At 36.7% G+C, this 24854-nt stretch overlaps 1 protein-coding gene across 7 annotated transcripts in view; it reads right to left on the bottom strand.

The window, feature by feature from the left end:
* Window positions 1-24854, bottom strand: part of EMSY (EMSY transcriptional repressor, BRCA2 interacting) — a 91930-nt gene that overhangs the window by 54967 nt on the left and 12109 nt on the right. For 4 of the 7 annotated variants that reach the window (XR_011165008.1, XM_069070884.1, XM_069070888.1 and 1 more), the window contains exons 4-9: window positions 23371-23445; window positions 21910-21951; window positions 17481-17656; window positions 15661-15813; window positions 13781-14040; window positions 7120-7396 (exon numbers count right to left, since the gene is read on the bottom strand). Coding sequence is in view for 6 of the 7 variants with exons in the window: in XM_069070884.1 (XP_068926985.1) it covers window positions 7120-7396; window positions 13781-14040; window positions 15661-15813; window positions 17481-17656; window positions 21910-21951; window positions 23371-23445 (983 nt within the window). In the remaining variant the exon portion in view is untranslated. The remainder of the gene's footprint in view (window positions 1-7119; window positions 7397-13780; window positions 14041-15660; window positions 15814-17480; window positions 17657-21909; window positions 21952-23370; window positions 23446-24854) is intronic. The other 3 variants (XM_069070885.1, XM_069070886.1, XM_069070887.1) reach the window with 3 other exon arrangements.

Raw genomic sequence — 24854 nt, 5'->3', positions numbered from 1 at the left:
CCTGTTTCCCTCACAGTCTTCCCTGGATGTATTTCTAGGTATGTGTCAATGTCCTTCTTAAAATGTGATCCCCAAACAGAACACCATGAGGCCTGACCACAGCAATGTACAATGAAATCAATAGCCTTTGCATCCTCTGTTTGTAACCCAAGAAGGCATTAGCTTTTCTGAATGCCCTTGTCATACTAAGAGCTTATGCTGGGGAGAGGAGAGGAAGGTTTTTCATTTCAATGGCTTAGGAAGTTCTTAAGGAGGAAAGTCTCTACCAACATAAGACCGAAACTTTTCTGTAACTTACAACCTTGGAGAGTTTCCCAGAAGCCCAAAGAGATTAAATAGCTTGCTCAGGGTCACAAGGTCAGGATAAGTCAAAGGCAGGATCTAACCCAGGTCATGGTGACTCTGGAGTCATCCTTTTACCTGCTATACAACAAATTTTCTCTTATACTCAAATTAACCAACTTAGTGGCTGATGTGGATAGTTTTTTTTTTAAAGACAGGGAAAAAAGGAACTTAAAAGTACAAACTGATAAAAATTACAATTAAGCAACAAATAACATAGTGAGATCTTCATACTGACTACCAGCAAAGCACAAGTTTTTCATTTTTCTTTATACAAAAAAATTTTTTTTAATTTTCTCAATTACAAATTTCTCAATACAAAAAATTTTTCATTTTTCTCAATACAACATCAAAACAGACTGACAAATTTAAGGGAATATAAATCTCTTGTTTGGATCCCACTGTGAATGCATATTATGAAATATTATACTTTCAGGTTTCAAAAAGCCAATTGATAATATGTATCAAGAAAAGTAAATACTACAAAGTTCTAGTTCTTTAACCATTGATACTCTAAGAAAATAAGTTCATGAAACTATTCAACATGACAAATGTACATTGCTGTTGATTCATTTAATGCTACCTTACTATATGTTATTTTATGTAATATTTTACTTCCCAATTTGAATGTTTATTCTACTGTGTTTTTTTTATGACTTAAATTTTAATGAAAAATTTTATTAAAAGCTTCATTCATATAAAATTTCTCTTAGGTTTAAGAAAGGAGGATTGTGGGGGTGGCTAGGTGGTGCAGTGAAGTCAGGAGGACCTGAGTTCAAATCCAGCCTCAGACACTTAACACTTACTAGCCCTGTGACCTTGGGCAAGTCACTTAACCCCAACTGCCCTGCTCTCCCCCTTCCAAAAAGGCAAAAAAAAAAAAAAAGATTGCTAAATGTGTAACTCAAATGTAAAGAAAGCAGCTAGAGTCAAGCTAATCTAAAATAAACAGTATAGAGGGAAAAGTAGGTAAAAATTGAAATTATAACATTTTAAAGTCTGAAAAAGTCTAGCAAACAATATAGTTCCAAAATTCAACTAGCTTCTCTCTATGTGCTACTGAATCAAATAGATTTACTCCATGTCCATCAGGATTTACCTTCTTGGTAAAGGGGTAGCTTAGGATACATCTGAAATTTTTTGTTTTAGACTAGTGAATCTAGTGAAAGAACGGACATGAATTCAGCAAAAACCAAAACAAAACCTTCTTCATGAAAGCAAACATTAAGCACAAAATTATTTAACTGAATTAGAAACCCCCCCCCACACACACACACAAATTTATGAATGTGGACTACTACTAATAGAGTTCCTAGTACTTGACCAGTACACAAAACTGAAAAAGCCATAAGATCAAACAGAACATTAAAGACCGTCATCACCCAGTCTCTTGGATTTGACAACCACATAGACAGTCACACTGCCTTGAGAATTCCTACCCATCCTTTAAAGCTAGGAAAACAAGAAGAAGAAAGATCATCTCAGGGATGGATTGCTTGGAAGATGGAGCAGGAACAAAAAAGAGGTGAATCCAACCTGAATCAAAGTAAGCCACAAAATAAAATATAAGCAAAAGCAGAGTGGTAGAAATTAAAGAGGGGATGATATGAGGCTAGGAAGTTAATAAAGAATGCTAGTGACAGGCAGAGAGGATACATAGGAATGTGAAGGCATATAAGAAATATGCAGGAAACCAACAAAAATTTCAATGAAAAGGATGAAAAAATAGAATCACAAAGGTGAAAGACAAAGCAATATGAATTTAACTGAGAAGCAAACTTAATAGAGAAGTTTCTGGTCATCATAGTTGGATATAACTCAAGAATGGATACTTTTTAACAAAGAACAGAAGTGGAGTCCGGGTTTAGATCTAACATCGAAGTTAAAATATCTGAGACTACATGGGTAGTCAGGAGAAAAAGGAAGCAATCAAATAACTGTAAAACATATTCTGCAAATACTGTATTTCCTCCTCTGATGGCTCATTGTGTTTAAGGGATCACACTAAATCATCCCTAATGACTGGGGTTCTTTTGAAAACTCCAATCATTAGGTTTTAAAAGGTTATGCCAACAGTGTTGAAGCCCACAAAGGTCCTACCAAGTGAGAACAGCTTCAGTTATGAATACCCAACTTTGGACTGTATATCTGTTATTTAAGGAGAAGCCTGGCTACGTGTAGAGAAGTTCATCATCATATTTGGCTACAAAGGGAAGAAACTGTTAGCCACAGCTACTAATACTCCATATAATTACTATGAAAGTTAAAAAAACAGAATGGAAAGGAATTTGCAATCTGCATCAGTAGATGAGAATTATAATTCCCTGAAATACTAAAGTGGGCTTATAAAATATGATGCTTTTAGAATGAGGATTAGATCATTTCCCACAGCATCTTTTCACTACATAGAAGTCCAAAGTATTCTTTTATGTACCAAAATATCTAAGTATTAGATATTGTTAGGGTTCACCAAACACACTAAATACCAGAATATCAAAATAAAAACTGCAGTGCTTCTCCAAAAACCTGCACTTTTTTTTAGGTTGCAGCATAATAAGCAAGACCAAAGAGTGACATTCAGTCATTCTAAAGAAAGGATCATTAAGACACAGGGGCACTTAGAATTAGAATTAACAGAGGAAGACAGAGATGATTTGGGAATTCCCGGTGTCCCTAGAGAGATCTGAAGCAATACCTTTTTCTTGGCAAAATACAAATGAAAAATATAGGGATGGCACGTGCATTTCTCTACTATGAGAATATCCCATAAGTCTCTTATAAAAACCACTTGCTAGAGACAAAAGAACAGTATCATTCTTGGAAGAAGAGTAACATACATAGTGTTTCCTTTCTAACAGATGGATATATTTTAACAAACATGATGAGAACTGGAGAAAGGAAAAATGTGCCAACAAATGACAGTTCACATTAACAATAATACTAGAGATGGCCAGGTGGAGCATCAGTTACTTTTTTCCCCTTCACAATCATTCTGAGAAATGAAACTTGAAGTACACTCACAACAAAAAACAACAGAAGAATATTTAACTGATGTCCTTTACTTAAAATAGGTTATGTAGAACAGTCTTTTTTTTTTTTTTAGTATATTAATTACAGGTCAAATTAGCAAGGTTATTTGTTTCTCCCTTTATTTGTTCAGGACACAGAAAGGACTGGGTTAGAAGTATTTCAAAAGAATAATTAAGGTCTGCTACTTCTGACACTAATTGAGATATCTGGTAGAATTTAGAGGCAATTAATGACAGATGCCCTCAAAAGAACCTCCTACAGAGATTGCAGATGAAGGAAGCATTGTTATTTCCAGTTTCCTTTCTAACACTGTTCTGCTAGTCACTGAGTATTAATGAAGTCATTCTCAAAATAGTTTTACTTTCCTAATTAGTAGCCTAAGCAAAAATAGATCTAACATCTTCCCTCTCTCTGCCAGCTGAATTCCTATCCATCCTTTCAAGCCCAACTAAAATGTTACCTTGTTCACAAAGCCTTCCTTTGTCTTCCAGCAGAGCTCCATACAGTGGAAAGTGTAATATACTTGGAGATGGGGACCTGCATTCAAATGCTGGTGAGTCACTTACTAAACATGTGTAACCTTGGGGAAGTGATACACTCCCCATACTCCCTTCATCTGTAAGAGGAGGAATTAGACCAGATGAGCACTGAGTCTATGTTCCTACAGTCCCTTAGACTTGTTTTGCAGTTTAATAAACGTTTATTAAGTTCCTACTAAGTGCTAGGTGCTAGGGACACAACAATTTAATTAAATGGTATTCTCAACCCTTAAGGAGTTACCATTCTTTGGGAGAAGCCAACATGTATTTAAATATAACATAAAGTAGGCAAAGGAGAGGTTTTCACAAAAGGTTCAAGAAAATATGAAAAAAGAGAACACATTTAGCTAGAGGAATCAGGTAATCATTCACAGAGGTGATGATATGTGAGTTAAGCCAGAAAAGATTCTGAAAAGCAGAGATGATGAGCGAGTTCTTTATAGGAATGGGAAACACTCTATAGGGGGAAAGGAGAAAAAAGACTCAAGGATAGGACAATATATTGTTGAACTAGTTAGCTAAGGGAGTAAGTCTAAAGTCTATGAAGTGTTGAAAGAGAAACCAGAACATGAGTAATAGCCTGAGAGAGTAACATCTAATATTGTATATTTTCCATTTCTGTGCTTAGCCATATCTTATCCACATACTACACAAGAAGATGAATTAGGGTAAAGAAAACAACTTATCTAAAGTGTATCTCCTGCCATAACCATCATGGTCTTTTATCCAGAGTAAAAACCAATTCAAAATTAATTGAGAATGAAACTTATTAAACAAAATACATGGAGTTGTCTAAATCAAACCCTAGATCAATAAAATCTCCAAATTAAAAAAAAAAAGACTTGGAAGTTCTTGCCCACTAATTTCAAACAGTATCTCACACAGATGAAGTTTCATTAAATCTAATACACTTCCAAATAATTGTTCCAAATAATCCAAGAATTATTCAATTCTACAAACTTATGCTGAGCACCTACTATGTTCAAGTCACTAAGAAAAAAAAAAGACAAAAGCTCAACAGTATCTGTTCCCAAAGAGTCTTACATTCTACTTAAGGGATACAATATAGGCAAAAATAAGTAATATTCAAAATATTTTTGAGGACATATAGAGCACTAACAATTGAGAGAATCAGGAAAGGTTTCTCTCAGGAGATAAACGCCAAAGCAGAATTGTAAAGCTGGTAATGGCTTCCCATCACCAGAAGGAAAAGAGGTGGCAGGCATCAAGGTCAGCCTTCTAAAGGTACAAAGAGGGGTGGCTAGGTGACACAGTGAATAGAGCACTGACTCTGGAGTCAGGAGGACCTGAGTTCAAATCCAGCCTCAGACACTTAACACTTACTAGCTGTGTGATCTTGGGCAAGTCACTTAACCCCAATTGTCCTGCCTTCCTCCCTTCAAAAAGCAAAAAAATAAAAGTAAAAATAAAGGCAAAGAGAAGAACAAGAGTCTAGAGACTATTAGAATGCCAGTATAATTGAAATTTAGTTTATGAAGGGCAGTAATGTCAAATGAGCCTGGAAGGGAAGGCTAGAGCCAAACAGGTTTTCGATACCAAGCTGGGGATTTTATCTTCTATCCTTGAGGCATTAGGGACCTATCAATAGCAATATGAAAAAATACTCCAATTCACTAATAATTTGAGAACTACAAATTAAAACAACTTTGAGGCTCTACCTCACATCCATCGGATTGGCAAAGTTGACAGAAAAGCTAGATAATAAATTTTGGAGGGAGAAAACAGGTACATTAATTACACTATCAGTAGAGATATAAATTGGTCCAGGAATTCTGAAAGCAATTTGGAACTAGGCTCCAAAAAGTTACTCAACTATGAATACCTCAACCCAGAAATACCATGAATAGACCTATGCCCTTCAAAAAGAAGAAAAGAACCCATATGTACAAAAATATTTATAGGAACTCTGTTGGTGGTGGTAAAGAACAACAAATAAATGGGGTGCTCTTTAACTAGGAAAAGACTTAAACAAATAATGGTCTATGAATGTGAAGGAATATTATTGTTTTAAGAAATGATAAAAAGGATAATTTCAGGGGTGTCTAAGTGGCGCAGTGAATAGAACACCAGCTGTGGAGTCAGGGGAACCTGAGTTCAAATCCAGCCTCAGATTCTTACTAGCTGTGTGACCTTGAGCAAGTCATTTAACCCCAACTGCCCTGCATTTCCCCTCCAAAAAGGAAAAAAAAAAAGGATAATTTCAGAGAAACCTGGGAAGACTTAACATGGGCACTGCTGTGGAATGAAGTGAGCAGAACCAAGAGAACAATTTATACAGAAACATTATAAAGAATAATACAAATAACTACGAAAGACTTAAGAACTGTGATCAGTGCAATGATTAGCCACAATTCCAGGACCAATGATTATGCTACATACTTTCTAACAGAGAGTTGATGAACTCAAGATGCAGAATGAGATACATTTTGGACACAGCCAATATAGGAATTTTTTTTTCTGGATTAACTACAAGGGTTTTTTATTTTTGTTTTTCAAAGTTAGGAGTAGTGGATGTGAAAGGGAAAAAAATGCTTACTAATTGAAACAAAATAAAAGTCATATAAAAAAGACAATTAGGAAGTCAAGGGCACCAAGAGCAAAAATCATCTTGGCAGAGAGAAGTACCACCCTTTTCTTAGTGACTAGGGCAAACAAGGAGGAAATAAGAGGGGGGAAATGTAGTTTTTAAGTACAGAGTAATGGATAACCTCAATTTCCTCTGTAAAGATATGAGGGTTTTTATGGAGAGGGAGATGAGTAGAAAGCAATTCCCATGTCCCTCCAGGTGGCCCACATTAATAGTGCTTGGTTGATCCTCGTCTGAATTCTGTATAATATTCAAGCTGAACTTAGCTAAATTGAAGCTGAGATTTTCTTTTTTTTTTCTGTTACCAAATTTAAAGGACACTTCTTTTTGGCATCTCTCATCTCTCTGTATATCAAGTTTTTCAACAATCCAATCCAGGCAAACTCTCAAACCACCCAATCAGATAAAACACAGAGAACTAAGTAGGAAAATGGAAGATAAAAATTCAGGATTTAAAAGTGGAAAGGTTCTCAAAGATTAATTAATTAGTCTATTCTCCCATCTACTATGAAAAAACATACCCCAAATTTCAAAAAAGTCTTTCTCCCATATGATCATACTCCAGCAGTATGAATGAATGAATATTCAGTTGTCTCTCACCTTGTGCTACTGTTGACATAACCACAGATGGTGTTGAGGACACCACAACTGTTACGGCAATGGTATTGGGAACGGGGGATGGAGTGGAACTACTGCTGCCACTGCTGCTGCTACTGACCAAAGAGGACTGGGAAGCAGTTATGACCACAGGCTGCTTCTGAGTCGTGGAGGCAATGACTGAAGTAGGAACAAGTTTAGTAACCGCAGCATAATTATGAGATTTCGAAAGAATGTTGGGTACAAAGGTTGAGCTTGGTGATGTGGTCACAATGATCACCTAAAGAAGAAAAAAAAATAGTTTTTTCATATTGAACATATATTCAAACTGCATCATGATATGAATTAGCAAATACAGTTTAAAAGTCAGTTACAAAACCATAGCATTTTATTTTGTGGTGGTATTATTATGCGGTCACATAATATTTATTATGTGATGAACATAATTAGTGCTGGGCCAATGACACCCTGGCCTAAGAGCAAGAATGTTTGAGTTCCCTTTTTATAAAATGCTTTGTATCTATTTAGGGAGAGTATCACAGTAAAATCAAAAGACAGACACAGAGAATCAAATTCCTTTTGGCTTTTGAAGTCAAACCTATAAAATTGCCTAATTCTGTATTTCACTGTGTCTGAATTTATTGAATGTGTACACATGTAATGATTCATATTGGTCAGATAAAATACAGAGAAATATCCAGGAAAATGGAGGATGAAAGGTCAGGATTTAGAAGTGTTCCCAAAGATTAATTAGTCCAAACTTCATTTTACATGAAGAAACAGGCCCAGAGGAGTAAAAGTGACTTGCCCAAGGTCACATCAGTTATATAAGTGGCAGAATCAATATTCAATTGCAATCCTACTGGCTCCAAATCAGGTGTTCTTTACACTTCAATAATGTGCCTATCCAACAGGGGTAATGTAATGCAGCCTCCTTTCCCTTAAACTTCAAAGCAATTATTTTTCACAGTTGCTAATTAAAATTGCAGAGGTTCAGCATTAGCTTTGTTTCCTCTCCTAGGCCAGAAGCCTTGGAATAAAATTTCTAGTCATATAATAACTGTATCTCAGTTAACTCCTTGGGGTCTATCTGCCAATTCTTCTGTGGCTTGCAATATGGTTTTTAAAGAGAATTCCTATACCAGAAGCTTCCACATTGAAGAAATCACAGCTTTTCAAGTACTCATATAAAATTATTATAATAAAAGGAGAATTTGAACCATTCCCTAGAGTCTTCATAATGAAATGTAACAAATAATTCACAAAAGTCAACTTCCTGGGAGCCTGTGTACTACACAGACATGAAAATCTGTTATTAGGTAGACTATCAACCATGAGAAGCCAGGAAGGCAAGCTGTGAAAACTTTGTAAGAAGAACATTACATTTGGAGTTAAAAAGATTCAAACCCAGCTCTGATGCTTCTTATCAACTTGACCTTTGACAAACTGCTTCAACTCTCTGAGCTTCAGATCCTCTTCAGTAAAAATAATGATGAATGACCAAAGACCTCAAAGGGCTCTTCAAGTTCTAAATATCACATCTGTAAAATCTCTTACAACTCTGACGTTTTATAATGTATCTTAAATCTCTCAAGGACAGGACCAGAATAATTTATGTCACAACATTAACATTATAAAAATGAAAATTTTTTCAGAATTTTATAAACTAATGAAGAATGAAATGATCAGAACTTTGGAAACAATTTATACAACACTGTAAAACCAAAAGCTGTAAGAACTCTGATAAATACAATTACCATCCATTCATGATTCCAGAGGACTAATGATAAAGCCTGCTATCTACCTGAGTAGAGATGATGAATTCAGAGTGCAGAGAGAGACATAATTTTTTATATGTACTGGAGGTGATGGGAGCCAGAGCTACACGGAGGTCCTTTTTTTTTTTATTCCACCATCTTGGCTCTGCCTCCGAGACATAATTTTTTACCAAGGCCAATGAGGGAATATGCCTTGTTTGATTATGCATATCAGTTTTAAGAAATCCTGTTTCCCCCCCACCCACCCCAACTCTCAAGTGGGTGTGGGGAAGAAGGGAGAGAAAATAGATTTCTGTTCAGTAAGAAAATTTTTAAAAATTTTTTGAAAAGGAAATTATAATACTTGTATTGCCAATTCAAAGTTGTGAAGACAGTATTTTGCAAACTTTAAAAAGCTATACAATTGTGTGCTATATGCAATGAACTAAATGAGGAAAGAGGGTTATAAAAGAGATCACTCACTCAATCTATAAACATTATTAAGTGCCTACTATGTGCCAGGAACTGTGCTAAGGTATGATCCATGTTGTTGTGGAATTTATAATAATGTTCCTTTCTTTAAGGTTACCAATATTACCAACTGCTAAATACAATAGTTTCTTTTTTTCTTCACTCCTCAACAACTTCTCTGAAGCTTTTGACACTTTTGACCATCCCTTCCTCCTGGATACTCTCTCCTCTCTTGGCTTCTACTCTCTAGTTTCTCCTCCTACCAGTCTAACCACTTCTTCCCAGTCTTCTGCTGGATCCTCCTTTTCCTCTAGTCCACAGGAACATTCCTCAAGCAAGGCTCTGGACCAGGTTCCCTTTGTCCTTCTTTCTCTAAGTGATCTTATCAGAAGATGGGTACCATCTTCACAAAGACGACTCATAAATTTATATATCCAGCCTTAATTTCTCTCCTGAACTCCAGTCCCATGCTACCAATTCTACTAGAAATCTCCAATTCGATGTCCACAAGTATTTCAAACTCATGTCCAAAATAAAACTCAGCATATTTCCCCAAAATCCGTATCTTCAAACTACCTCATTTCTGTTGACAGAACCATAATCTTTCCAGTCACTCAGGTTTGTAACCTTGGCTTCATCCCTGACTTTTCCTTCTTACTCAACCTGTATATTCAGCAGGTTGTCAAGCCTTATCAATTGTTCCTCTATGACAGCTGTCACATCTATACCCTTCTCTCTGGTCACAAAGCCTGTCTCATAGAGTTCAGGTCCTTATCATTTCTAACCTGGATTACTGTACTAAAGTCCTAGTCTCCTTGCTTTTAATCTCTTCCCTCTTTAATCCATCTTCTACATGACTAGTACACTGATACTCATAAAACAAAGATCTGATGTCTTCCTTTTACACACACACACACACACACACACACACACACACACCTCTCTCTTTCTCTCCTCTTCCCAAGGTCACAAACCTAAGAAAGCAGCTCATTAAGCCTGGAGTCGTCTCCCAGCTAGACAAGTCCAGTGTTCTCCCCATTGTAACATACTGTCTCTAGGGAAACATTACATTTCTTTAGCCTTTTAAGATTTACAGAGCACTTTTCCCTACAATAATCCCTGAAGGGTATTATCACCTGAAAATTTTTCTAAATTTTTTTTCTATTCTGAATTACAGAATCTGAGAGTTGAAAGGACACTCATAAACCATTCAGCCTAAGTCATACCTGATCAAGTATTCCATCTATATCATCACTGACAAGTAGTCCTTCAGCCTCTGTTTGAAAATCTCTTTCAAATGAAAGTCTGTTTTATGATCCTCACCCCTTTCCATTACATTACATAGAATTTTTAGAAAGCTTCCCTTCTTCTCAGGGAACCAGTCCTTCTAGTTTATGTGCTTATTCCCATGACTTCTTCCTTCAACCACCCAAAAAGGCAGACACACCTTTAGACTTCACTTCTACATATTCCATCTCCAAGATCCTGAATTCTAAGATTCTCTTTTTGGATCACAATCCTACATCTTCACCAAGATTGAGCCTACTATCTGCCCTTACCATAACTCATCAGCCCCTTGCTCCTACCCTGTTCTCCTAATCCTTTAATCCTGTACTGGTTTCACTTCTCTCCCTTCAAAATCTTGACTATATAGTTAGACCATTTCAACAGTACAACCTCCTTCTAACCCTCTTAAACCTACATAGGATGAAGACTATACAGCATATGAGAAGCTTTAGTCATTCACATCCTATTAATTCTCAACCTGTGTTAACCCTATCATCTTCTCTCCTCTTATTCCTGAGCCACTGATTGCTTAGGTTAAAAAACAAACAAACAAAAAACCCCACTGCTAACTGGATCTAGCACAAATTCACAGTAACTTCAACTGTTTTCTCACTACTGAGGAGAAATCTCTCTCATCTGCCCTGGCACATTCACACCCCCCTCCACCACTTAAGCCTTCTCTAAACACCCTGTTTTCTCTAGGTAGATGACCTCCTGTGGATTCTGTAACATTGCTCTCTATTGTTGTTTCTCCTATCTGTCTGTCTGTTCTTTCTCCTGTAGCCTTCATTTGTTCCTTTCTTTCCTCCTGTCCCAAGGTAAGAATTTTCTCTCAAGCTCCTTTCCTTAGTACTTTTCTCTTCTTTTTCTGCATTTATCTACCACTGAAAAGGTTTAAAATCTCAATCATCTTTGATTCCTCCCTCTCCCTCAAAATCCAATCAATCTTATTAAGCCTATCATATTTCAGCAAAATACAAACTCCTTGAGAGTAAAAAATGTTGTTTAAACCTTTCTAACCCCAGCACCTGACACAGTACCCGGCATTAAGGAAGTAGGCTTGCTGACTGCCTGATATTCACAAGCTCTCCCACATTAGTCCCCTATTCTCCATTCAGTTTTAAACCCAAATACAAACCCTTACCTCTACTTAAACTGGTTTTACAGTCTCCTAATTGATTTCCCTGTCTATCTTACTACATCTTTCACATTGCTGCCAAAATAATTCTCCAGAAGTACCAGTCTGAATACAACACTCCCTTGTCAAAATCCTTCAGGGAGTCAGTACCGATATGGAACAAAATACAAATTCCTTAGCCTGGCATTTAGGTTCACCACAATCCAGCTTCAACTTTCCTTTCCCACCTTATTTCACTCTACCCCCTTTGCACATTATGCAGTCCAATCAAACTGAACTGCTCCCTACTCTCAGATCTCATTTTGCCCTCTCCCAATTCCCTGCAATCACATAGGTCATATCTATTCCTTACAGATTTCCATTGTTAAAATTTTCGTTTTTCCTATAAAGTATGGCTCTGAAACCATGCACCTCCACCACGTAGTCTGTAAAAATAAGTTTTCCCTCCTATTTCTTATATCACCTTGTCTAGATACTTAACACACTACTGTATCACACTAAATTGTACAAATCTTATCCCCATTTAAACAGCTAGCTACTTAAAGGAAAGGACTATTTTTCATCCTCATATTCCCAGAGATAAATATAGGACCTTGGGCATAGTAGATAATTAACAAAAGTGTGAATTAAACTGTTAACAATGTTAAAATGCTAAGAGTACAAATAATTGAAGAGTGCATAATAATAATAATAATATAAATAAAATAAATGAGGAGTGTATCCTGAGTAATGACATGCAAAAAACACAATTTAAGTTTTTAAACTTTCATTTTAAATGGTTTTTATAAGTTTTAGAACTTAAAAATGAGAGCTAATCTTTAGTCACGATAAAATTCACTTTTTAGAAAAGCATCATTCCTTGACAATGAGTTGCTGTACAAAATATCATGTGACCCATTAGACTATAATTAGCATATAAATGACATAGAACAACACAGGTGGTCATGGCTTCTAATCATGAAGGAAAAGTGCCACCATATATGGGCACAGAAATAACACTGAACGTGGAACCAGGTTCAAACACATGCTCTGCCACTTAATAGGCAGGTCACCATGGACAAAATAATAATAATTAAATAGCTAGTTTGTATATAATGCTTTAAAGTTTGCTGAGTTCTTTACATATGTCATCCATGTGACCCTCACAACAACTCTGTGAGATATTATTATCCTCACTTTTACAGGGAAGGAAATTGAGGCCTTGCTCAGGGTCTTAGAGCAGGATTAGAACATAGGTCTTCCTGATTCTAACACTGGATGAAGATACTTAGCTTTTCTCTAGGCCTCCTTTTCCTAGCATGTAAAATAAGGGGTTAGACAAGACGCCTCTAATTCTTGATCCTCTGAGTCTATAAGGCAGGCACAGAATTCCAGACTTCTGACTGTGACTAGTCCTTCTGCTTCTCACTGACCACAGTCGAGACAGGTTACCATGAAAGCAGCTAATCATTCACTCTCCATATTAAGTGCCTCCCGACTTCCAGACCTATACCAGCACTGAAGAGGATCCAAAGTTTACTACACTGTCCCTGCCTTTCAGAAACTTGCAAATCAAGGCGGATATGACATGACAAATAAATGCAATACAATATAATACATAATATACATGGGAAAAGGTTAAGAACTGTTACAGGATGCCAAAGGCAATTCATTACCAAATGGGGAGAAATCATGGAAGGTTTTATGGAGAAAATGGCAAGTGAACTAGATTTAAAGGGATGAGGAAGTCATTGGCACAGATGAAGAGGTCAAAACACTAAGTGAAGGAGGCAATGGGTATATCCCCAAAAGAAAAGCAAGGAAAATTCTCCACTTTCAGATGTCTGAACTTTTGGTACAACCTATTCCAATCATTCTGAGAAAACAAATACTGAGATTCTCTGGAACAAAGCCAATGTCTAAAATTGTGAAGTTGAGAAAATAGACATATTTCACATTCCAAGTTAAAATCACTATACAGTGGCCTGCCTAGAAAAGGAGGAACAGTGCTGCCCTCCACGTACACACATACCTTCTGCGTTGTTGTGTTGGTTGTCTGAGTGGAGGGCTTCGTGAAGGTTATTTTTACAGGAGACATGTGGGGGGGTAAGGAGTTGGCGATGCTCTGCATAATGTTGCTCATCTTGGGGCTGCCACTTACAGGCACAGTGATAGTCTTTGAGACAGGAACGACAGCCTTGGGAACTTCCTTTAAAACAACGGGGGATGAACTAGACGAGTTTGTTCGTCTTCTTTTCCTGGGCTTTTCATCTTCATCTGAACAACTAACACCTGAAATGGGATCCGATTATGGTATTGTTATCCTGGCCCCATGTACTCCCTGCTAATCAGAAAACACTTTATATGATTCCCAAAGACTTTTTTTTGGTCTAGACATGATTTTATCGGTGAAGGGATCTCCCCAGTGAGGAAATTTCTTCTCCCAATCTAGATCAGCAACTGTTCTTCAATTCAGAGTCTTAAGAGATTGGCCTGGGGCCCTGAGAGGTCAAGTGACTTGCCGAGGGTCACACAGCCAGCACGTGTCAGAAGTAGGACTTGAACCCAGGCTGTCCTGATTCCAAACCCAGTGCTCTAGCCATTATGACACACTGCCTCTCAATGACTGACACTAGTTGTGCCCCCTGGATGCACAGAGCTTATTCTGAATGATCTAAATAAACTGAAGTTAGTCAATAATCCTTTATTAATTTCCTATTTTGTACAAGTCCTGGTGCTACCTGCAGAGATATAAATACAAAATAAGACACATTCCTTTTCCTGAGACAACTGCATTCCAGCAGGTAAGATGAAGCATGGACAGATGTCACTAGAATTGTGAACTAGAGCAGTGCACAGGAAGGGTCCAAATAAAATGCAACAAGATGCTCAAAGATGAAAGGACTGCTTCTACCTCATGCTCTGTAACTGGACTGTTTTTACTCTACAGACTAAAAATATACTACTGATGAATCAAAAAAAATATTTAAACATAGGTCTTTAAAATGAAATGGAGTCAACCATCAGAAAGGATAATTCTGCTAACATCACACAAAAATGAAAACTCAATTCCTGGCCTCTCTTTATTCACCATAATTCACTCATTTTTGCAATGACTTTTTAAAAATCAAAGAAAGAACTATCAAACCCACCTAGAGTATTACTGTAATGCAAAGACAAAAAAAAATGCTAATTAGCTCAAGACAAAAATTCTTTAGATCTCCCCCCAAGGCTTCTCATTTCTATATGACTAAAACTAACCTAGAATCAGGACCACCTAAAAACTGTGATCTCCACCCCTGAAAGGTTGCCAAAGAGTGATCATTAGCATCTTAGCATTGCTTTAAACAAGGAACAACATAACAATTATCTGTATCAGTTAAAAGCAAAACAGCATATATTGGCAATTAGAAGCAAATACAACTAAAAATCTAACTTACAAAGTGATAGTATGTAATGAAAAATTTTATAAGCAACTAGAAATATAATGATGAACTGACTAGAAAACTCCATTCAACCTTTAAGAATTTAATACAGCTTAACAAATACTGGGGATTACATTAATTGTAGGAAATAAACATTAAGCAACTCACATAAGGATATTCGTTGTCATTTGTGTATGTGGCAAATCTTTACCATTACATTATTAATAATAAGGCAATTACATACTCACAGGAAGGTCCTGTTCAAAAGTAGTTCCCACAGTGAAAAACTATGGCAAGAAAGTGATTTCTCTAGCACCAGGACTGATTGAAAAGTATCACACCTGTGATACACACTCCATAAGCATTAACCCTGCTGAACACTAGATAGCAAACCAATAATTTACTCCAAGAGGGCCAATCCAACCCCATGCTGTACTCTGCAGGCAAGACAGCTTTGGGTCTTGGCAACACAATGAGTGTCACTTACTTTTGACATAAACAGTACTTCCACTTGGCAAAACAACTACATTGGAGGCAGGACTGGCAGGTCTTGGTGACTTTACCGTTGCAACGCTGCCACTTGGAACTGGGGTGGAGGTTGGGGTTGACGTGGTACTCGTGTAGGAATAGCAAACCACTACTAAACAAATAATAAGAAAGCAAATCTTGTAAATTTTCACAGCATCTATACAGTTTCCTTTTCAACAATTTAACATGACTAAGCTAGAAGTCAATGAAAAGAGCCTATTGGTACTAATAGCTAGATAGTAATGCCCCGCCCCGCCCCTCTCCAGATATCCTCTGGCCTGAGAAGTCTCAGCCAGCCACCACACCAAGAGGGAAGGAAGGGGAAAGTAGAGTGTAGTAGCACACTTGTGGACAATAAAGGCAGTGTGGTATCATGTAAAGAGCACTGGACTTGAATTCAGGAGAGAACTGAGTTCAAATCCTTGCTCTGTCACTTATTAAATGTGACACTTCAAGTGTCACTTCATTTTTTTTGGGTCCCAAACTCATCTATAAAATGGAGAGGATAATTCTTGTACTTCCTGTCTCACAAAGTTGTGAGAAATGTGCTCATAAGCCTTATGTCATTACATAAATGCCAATAGTTATTGCTATCATTATTATTACTTTTAAAAAACTGAACTCCTTTTAGTAGCATTAGTGGCCTGCCACTGAGGGAACAATGGACAAAGTTTTGAAATGTCCAACCATTAACTAGCTGGTAATGGCAAATTCCTATCTAACAACTCGTGGAGAGCTTGGGCCAAGTTCTTTCAGAAGTGCCCAATTCTCTGGTACCAAAGTAAGATAATCAGGAAACTCTCAGAACTCAAGAATAAATAGGTTTCCACTTTCAACTCCCTTATCATCTGATGAAGAGAATAAATGGAGGCAGCAATAGCAAATCCCTGAGTTGGCTAGCCAAAGAAGTGAATGCAAATGGGTAGACACGGTATCAGAAAGGTAACATCCCCACCACAAAAAAAAAAAACGTAGAAGAAATTGATGGAAGTCTAGTTCAACTGTTGGAAAATGTCACTCCCTGAAAAATGTTTATCTCTGGCCATTAAGCTAAACCCTGGCATGAATATAAGAAAAATCACCCAGTTCTTTTTCTCAGTTCTACTATTAGGCAGGAAAAGATAGGTGCCTAAAGTAATCTGGAAACTCCATTTATTTCTGAGGGTCATTCCCACAAGCAAACTGTCATATATGTCTAAACAGGAAGACCCAATCTATCATTATTGGTCATCTAAGGAATATATCTATGTAAGGATTGTTTACTATAGTAAATCACAACTAAAAAAGCCTACTGATCAGAGAGGCCATGCTAGTGGTCAGAAGTAAGACACACTGGGTGAAACAGAGAAACACATTATTGATTCCAGAAGACTAAGACTGAGCTTCATTTTGCAAGACTAGCAGACTAGCACCTTGTGCCAGTGGCCAAAATGACAGTTGTCACCTTGTTGCTTTTTTTTATATTCCCCTTGCATTGAATAAGGAAATCAAATAAACTTCTCACAGGTATACATTAGTTTAAAAACTCACTGCAAGAAGGGCTTCTGCTATTTGTTACATAGCAGATGATTTACTTCTCCTGCTTTTTATTTAGGGAAAGTCCCAATTAAGCAAGATCCCAATTTGATCATGTTTTCCTAAATCAGAACAGTCCATCATTACATCTTGTAACCTTTAAACATTTGGAGGAAAATACTTAGAAATCCAGATCAGATTTTCATAAAATGAAAAGAAAAACATTCAAACCATCTCTGTTGGGAGAAACATTATTCCTCTCACCTTCTTTGCTTCCTGTTTCTGCAGGCACTGGAAGAGATGCATTGTGCTGGATAGCTGCATTGGCAACAGCATTAGCTGTGACAGTGAAGGCAGTTTGGGGAACTAGCCGGGGCATCAGTGGTACTAGTCGACGACCTTCAATAGACCATTCTGAAGAGCTATTGGGTCCAGACATACTAAACAAAAAAGAAGAGGCCGCTGCAAGTGTTCTCCTTTGCTAAAAACGCAACTATACATTTTTCACTCAAACATGACTTTTGAAGTAAGACAGTTACTGCATAGCAGAGAGTTTTTCTAAGGAAGTAATACCAAAACTAATGACCATAATTAGGGTTTCAGATTATTTCACACTTCACTTAAGGAGCAACAAATTTCATTTTATAAACTAAACCTCAAAATGTCCTAAATGTAAACTATAAATTTTTTAAAATTTGTCCTTCCACATTTATTTCATTTTTTAAAATATTGAGCCTTCAAATTGATTCTGATTATCTTTTTGTTTTATATCTGATTTCACTAATGACAATTTTTTAAAAAAATTCTTAAAACTTCTAATATGGTTTAATTTGCCAATAAAATAAGAATCAACTTCCAAATCAGATTTATCAGATATTCACTGCTGTTGATAAAAACTAAACTTTTGTTAAGTTTTGTCAAAATAATTAATTTGGTGTTTATGGATAGATTTTGGGTGGAGGATGGGGAAGGATATCAATGAACTTGGATGAGAAAAAAAAGCCATCTTTTCTTTCACTAATATCTATTGTGAATAAAACCCCAAAAGATTGTATTCACAACATACACAACTGAAATTTAAAATTTTCTTCAATTATGAACGTGCTAAAAAAAATTATGATTCTGATAAATGATTAACAGGTATCATCAGACTGTCAAAGGGTTCCATGACACAAATAAGGTTAAGACCCCCTGCACTAAGGCAGTAACTGAGAGGGCAGGGTACAGTGGGGCAGAGAAGGACTGCTGTGTGTATGCACATATATGATATCCTTTTCATGTTCAAAGCTGACTCTAGATAAATTTACAGGACTGGAAATAAGCAGAAACCATAATTAGTTATACACTAAAGATCCTTCTGGCAAATGTCTTCCCAGTAACACTCAAACCAGGAGAGGAGGTATCAAATGAATTTGGGTTACTTCCCTAGACTTGATTCAACAAGCTAATTTTGACTACTGGCTAATCTTAAAGTTTAGGGCCCACCTACAATCAATGAATATTGGGTTACTCCTCTTTTTACTACACACACACACACACACACACACACACACACACACACACACACAAACACACACACATGTCTTTCTGGATACTGTTTAAAAATAGACATTTCAAAGACATAGCCTAAAAGAAATCAAAATCTATGTATATATGTTGTTTCTTCGATGCCTGATAAAAATGTACAAATACTGAAGTTTCAAAAATGGAAAGTGAAATGCTCCCTTCATTTTAAACAGCTCCTCTCCGCTACTGATAGCTTAAAACTATACAACATTAGTAAAATGAATTGCTATGTACCATCACAACTAGGAACTACTTATTTTTAAAATATTCATTTAACCTAGCTTTCAATTTATTCACATTGATTTGGATATTGTTATCTAAATGGTATCTACTTTTATTAGAATGAATTACCATACAACATGAGAAGGGCTTAATTTAAATTAAAACTAGGCTTAGGAAAGTGTTTCTTGAAAGCAGTTCAATATTCACACTAAAGAAAAGTGTACAAATCTCCTCCAGAACATTTTAAGGTTAGTCCCATCCAGCAAAAACTAAGAAATGAATTTTTAAGCTATAAGTTATACCTATAAAGGCTAATCTTTGTTTGAAGCAAGAGATTTAAAAGGAGAATGAGAAAAGCAAAGAGGGCTATGAATAAGCAATAGATTATTTCTAAAGGAAAAAAAATTCAAGGATCTTCAATTAGTTATTCTACTTTGTTCCCTAGTGTTTGAAAAATTTCAATTTGCCCCTATTTAGCTATCAATTTTATTAAATTGTCATCTATCCACTTTCTTGTTAAGTGTTAGACAAGAAGGTTGTTCTTCACTTACCTTTTAAAGCAGATTTCCACCCTGCTGATCTCTAATATATTGCTTAAATGATGGCCAATGCCAAAATTTGGAGAAGATTATGAATTCCAAGAGCATGGATTCAGAGAAACAACAGTACAGATGGCACTATAACTTGGGCAGAGAATTTATAAATCCTCTAAATATTTCCAACATAGCCAAAAAATTGAGACATGGCCAAAAGTGGTTCTTCAATAGAAATGATTTTAGGCAAGTAAAATGTTAAACATACAATACTTAGGATCATCAAAGAGAAATTCACATTTGTTTGGGAATGAGGAATGTAATATATATTTAGTTATCTAAGTAATTTATTAGAGGAAAGAGTTTTGGGGCATCAAAAGATCCCAGAGATGAGGAGCTATGGAGCATCACTGGAACCTTATATAATCAGGGTGTTCTGGAATGAAATTTTTGTTCTGAGAGAAATCCCAGGGAAGGCTGATAGAAATGCCTGACCCCTCTTTATGAGGTAAAAATCCCCAAGGTAGCTGTCAGGTATGTAACAGAGGCAGTTTGCCTTACTGGGCAAAAGAGCTGAATGTGGTAAGTCAATTAACTCCCTAAACCTCAACTTAGTCATCTATAAAGTGGGATGATAATAATACCTATAGTGCCCATCCCATGGAGATACTGTCAGGTCAATAGTAAACATTTATTAAGCTTTTGCCAGGTACTGTGGTAAGTGTTAAAATAAGGTAATGTAAATAAAATAATCGCTAATCTTTTTTTTTTTTGGAGGGCAATTGGGTTAAGTAACTTGCCCAAGGTTACATGGCTAGTTGTGTGTGTGTGTGTGTGTGTGTGTGTGTGTGTGTGTGTGTGTGTGTTAATTGTCTGAGCCCAGAACCAAACTCTGTCCTCCTGACTCCTGGGCCACTGCTTTACTCACTGCGCCACCTAGCTGCCCTGATAATCGCTAATCTTAAAGAGCTATTCAAAAAGTCCCTGGCCTGTTAGGCCCTGAAACATTAAGAACATTAACAAAATTATCTCTATCCTCGAAAAATATCTCACATGTACCCTGTGTATGCCCCACTCCTGGAAGAAAAAAGAAATTCCAAATCCCTCTCATGCTTCTCTATTCCTAGAATCACAGCTGGCTGGAATTGGCCTTGTAAAAGCACCCTAACCCCTCAGATTCTGAGTTTTCTACTTACACTACTATGCCTTGAGCACAGTCCAGTAAGACGACTGAATTAAAATCCTGACCCTGCTACTGACTACTTACTGTGTGACCTGTCTAGACCTCTCTGTCATGATTCTCTTCTTTACAAAATGAAAGGATAGAACTAGATGATCCCTGAAGTCCCTTCCAGCTCTAAATCTTCGCTGGTTCTAATATGGCCTTTCAATTAAATTCAATCCAAATATTTATAAACTTTGTAAATGACAAAGGGATAACAACACAACATGTACTGGATGTGCCTAGAGTCACAAGTGAAGCTTTTCTTTGATTTTAAGCACCCTACCGATTGAAGTTCTCCCATCTCTCCCTCTTCCCAAACCTCCCTCCTTTTGGGCTTAGTCTTCTCCAATTTCTCCTCGCCTCTGCTCCATTCCCCCTGGCCTGGGGAGAGGAATCTGTGAATGCAAGTCTCCCCAGCTGCATTCCTTCCCAGCTCTGGTTGTTTTCTCAGGCTCGGGGGAGGGGGGTGGGGTACAGAGACCTCCTGCAGGTAATCTCAGGAAGAACTGCAGGACCTACAGTATGCTCTGCTGGCACTTCTAAGAGAAGGGGAGGAGACAGTGGGGGGACCATTCATCCCTTCCATTCATTAGAAAAGCACATCTGGGCAAGCTAGTATTACAATATAAAACACTAAATTAAAAGGACTAAACACCCATGGGGTTTATATGTATACACTAAAATAGAATCTTTAAAAAGAAAAGTCAAATTCGTGTGTAAAAAGAAACCAGAAAGGGAGGGAAAAAAAAGAAAAAAGGAACATAAGGCAGGTAAAAGCCAACTCTCAATTATCCATGCTAATGTAGAGAGGAGGGAAAGGGAGAGGTCAAGCAGATTAAAGAAACCCATGACATTTTGGTAATTAATTTTTACCTCTTCCACCAAACTTTTGCCAGGACTACTGACTAATTTAAATTTCAATTCCTCTCCCTTCCCACCCTCTGACTAAAGATACTCCCAAGCAACAAAGTAGCTAAAAGGTGGGCAGCATAAGGAACGGAGGAGGAAAGTAAAGTAGAAGGAAAAGCAGGGGGCCTGGTTAATTTGTACATTGAATAATATGCCCCTGAATAATTGAGAGCTATAATTTTGAATTTTTAAATAAAAACAAGTAAAAGCCTGAAATAATAATAACCTATTTGCATACCTGTAACTTGGTCTCTCACCCAAATATAAGGATAAATTCATTCTTTGAGGGGGAAAAAAGGAAAAGGAGACTAAATAAATGTTATCTTTTAAGTATGAAATTGACGCATCAACTTAACTAATTGTCCAAGAACAATACTACCAAGATTCACGTTTTACTTGAGAGCCTTTGAAAACCATTTTTCTTCACTTTATTAACATTATCTTCCTATTACCCCTTCTCAAACCAGAATCTAGGTCACTAACCACTATTTGAAAAGCACTCCATTTCAAAAGTTTATAGCTTTGGAAGGAATGCATTATTATGTGAAACCATGTCAGTGAGCCAATTAAATGCAAAGTGTCTCCAAGGAAAACGTTCAAAATTTCTATAGTGCATACTTCTCACGTATCTCAAAGTGCTAGTAAATCCTCAGAGCATTTCTATGTAGTAAAGTAATATTACCACAAGAATCTGAGCCTCAGTTTGCCTGTCTACAAAATAAGAATCACCATTATGACCATCAATATTACAGATTAGGAAAAATGAGAAGCAGAGAGTAATATTTCTAACTAATTTAAAACATGCTGCTTAATGGTTCACATTATATTGTATAGTAACAAATTAGTTTTTCTCTTTCTTTTACATTAAAATTATTAATTAAAACTACACACAATTCATGGATTTCAGAAAGCATTCCTTACTCTTAAAATGCATGTGCCTCTGAAAAGTTGTGTGAAAATTAAATTTTTGTATATCACTTCATATTTTTCCACTGCCTTAAATTACCATTGCCCAATGGCCCTACCTTCACTCATGACTCAGCTTCAGATGGCGGCAGCCTCTATAAACCATGCCTAAGCCCTACCCTCACTCCTTTATCCACCCAATACCCTCTTAGCAACGAGTTCAAAATTTTAAAACATTTAAAAGCACAAGGGGAGTTACTTATTATAACATTAATTATTCTATGATGTAATTTATTCTACAACTTCTTATTTTCATAAATCCAAGTTCTAATCTCATAAAGCAGAGTAACCCATACCTAACAAATAAGAAAATACACTGACTACACATTAGAATAAAATACCAGATAATTTGTATTTCTCACTCATACAATATTATTCAAGTCAAATCCTATTACAGAAAATGAAAGAACCATCCAATTTTGCATGCAATGAAATTCAGCTGAATTGAGCATTATTCCATATAAATAGGTTGTCAGCTAAAGCTTAAAAATCTCAAGTTACATGGAAGTTTTAGTGCAATAGGATTTAACCTGGATATGTTTATTTTTCTGATAAAATATTGATAAACATACTAGTTAAACAACAATTAAATACAGTTTCAATTCTGTAGTCAGCTTCCCTGAGTAAGTGAAGACATTACCATAAAGATAAAAGACTCAGGTACCTACTATATAATGGGAACACTGTTCCCTAGCTGTTATAAAAATTATGTATAATATGACCAATAGCTTACTTATGTGCAATTGTTGTTAACCGTTCATCATTTACTGCTCTCCGCACTTCAGCACGGTGGCGTTCTGTTGAGATGCTGTCAAAAAAAAGAAGTCATTATAGAATTCTGCTAAGCTGTTTCTTATTTACATTTATGTTTTAAAGCAGCAAGCTACAATACTGATTAGAACCAAACCCTCCTCCCCTCCCCCACAGTGAGATTTCTCTGCTGCAGGCAAGCAGGATGACAACCTGTTCGCTGATCTTGGCCTGAAATTTCTTCTAGTCATTGTGAATTCATACAGGCCATCTGGAATGCAAACCCCTCTCAGAGACACTTGTAGCAATCTTATTTTTCTTCAAGGTTCTGTTTAGAAAGTTCCATAAAGTTTTCCCTAACCTCCAAGTTATCTCTTTCCTTCTCAAACCGTCCTGGAGCCCCTCTTTTAGGTGTCATACTATTATCAATCAACAAACATTTATTAAACACTGTTTCAGGAACTGTGCTAAGCACTGAGGATACATAGATAAAACAGTACTTATGTCCTGAAGAAGCTTACATTCCAATGGAGAAGATACCACTCACATACAGAGGTATAATATACTGGATAAGTACAGAGTAGATAACAAGGTAACCTTAGAGGAGAAGGCACTAACTAGCAGCCCAGCCAACGCCTGCAAAAAGTACCATGTAAGCTACTAAAAGAAGTCAGGGATTCTAAGAGGTGGAAGGGAGAAAAGAAAGCATTTAGGTACAGAGGGCAGCTGGGGCAAAGGCATGGAGAAGCGAAATGGAGGAAATGTGTGTGAACAATAAGACCAAGGTGGCTAGACCAGAGAGTGGTAGGAAGGAATAACATATAAAGGCACAGGAAAGATAGGAAGAGGTCCAGTAGTGAAGAGTTTTAAAGGCCAAAAGAAGTTCTATTTGAACATAGAGGCAAATGAGAGCCACAGTAGTGGGGGAGAAGAAGCGGTCACATGATCATACCTGTGCTCTAGGACAATCACTTTGGCAGCTATGTGAGAGGTGGATTGTAGTGAGAAGCTTGAGGCAGGAATACTAATTAGGAGGCTGTTAACATTAGTGTTCTAGACAAGAGATGATCAGGACCTGAATAACAATAGTGGCTATATAATCAGAGATAAAGGAATATATTTGAGAAATTTATAAACTGAGCAGATAATGCAGAGTGAGAATGAGAAGTTGAGAATTACACCCAAGTAGAGAATCTGGATATATAATGCACCCTCCATAGTAATTTGAAAGCTCTAGGTCTGGAGGATAAGTTAAAAATCTTACATTATTCTTATTTCTATAATTGCATTTACTCTATTAAGTTGTAAGCTTCTTGAATGCAAGGACTGTCATTTTTTCCATCTTTCCAACTGTATTACCTAGAACAGTATGTTCCACATAATAGGTGATTAATAAATGTTTAACCCAAGAGCTGTAAAAGTGTGTGTGTGTGTGTGTGTGTGTGTGTGTGTGTGTGTGTGTGTGTG

The sequence above is a fragment of the Petaurus breviceps genome, unplaced genomic scaffold, assembly GCF_028583685.1.
Source record: "Petaurus breviceps papuanus isolate PSGF00001 unplaced genomic scaffold, PetGlider_PUasm1.0 90823, whole genome shotgun sequence".
In the NCBI taxonomy this organism is placed as follows: Eukaryota; Metazoa; Chordata; class Mammalia; order Diprotodontia; family Petauridae; genus Petaurus; species Petaurus breviceps.
Note: the sequence above shows the minus strand (reverse complement) of the source record. Positions and strands in the feature narration are given on the sequence as shown.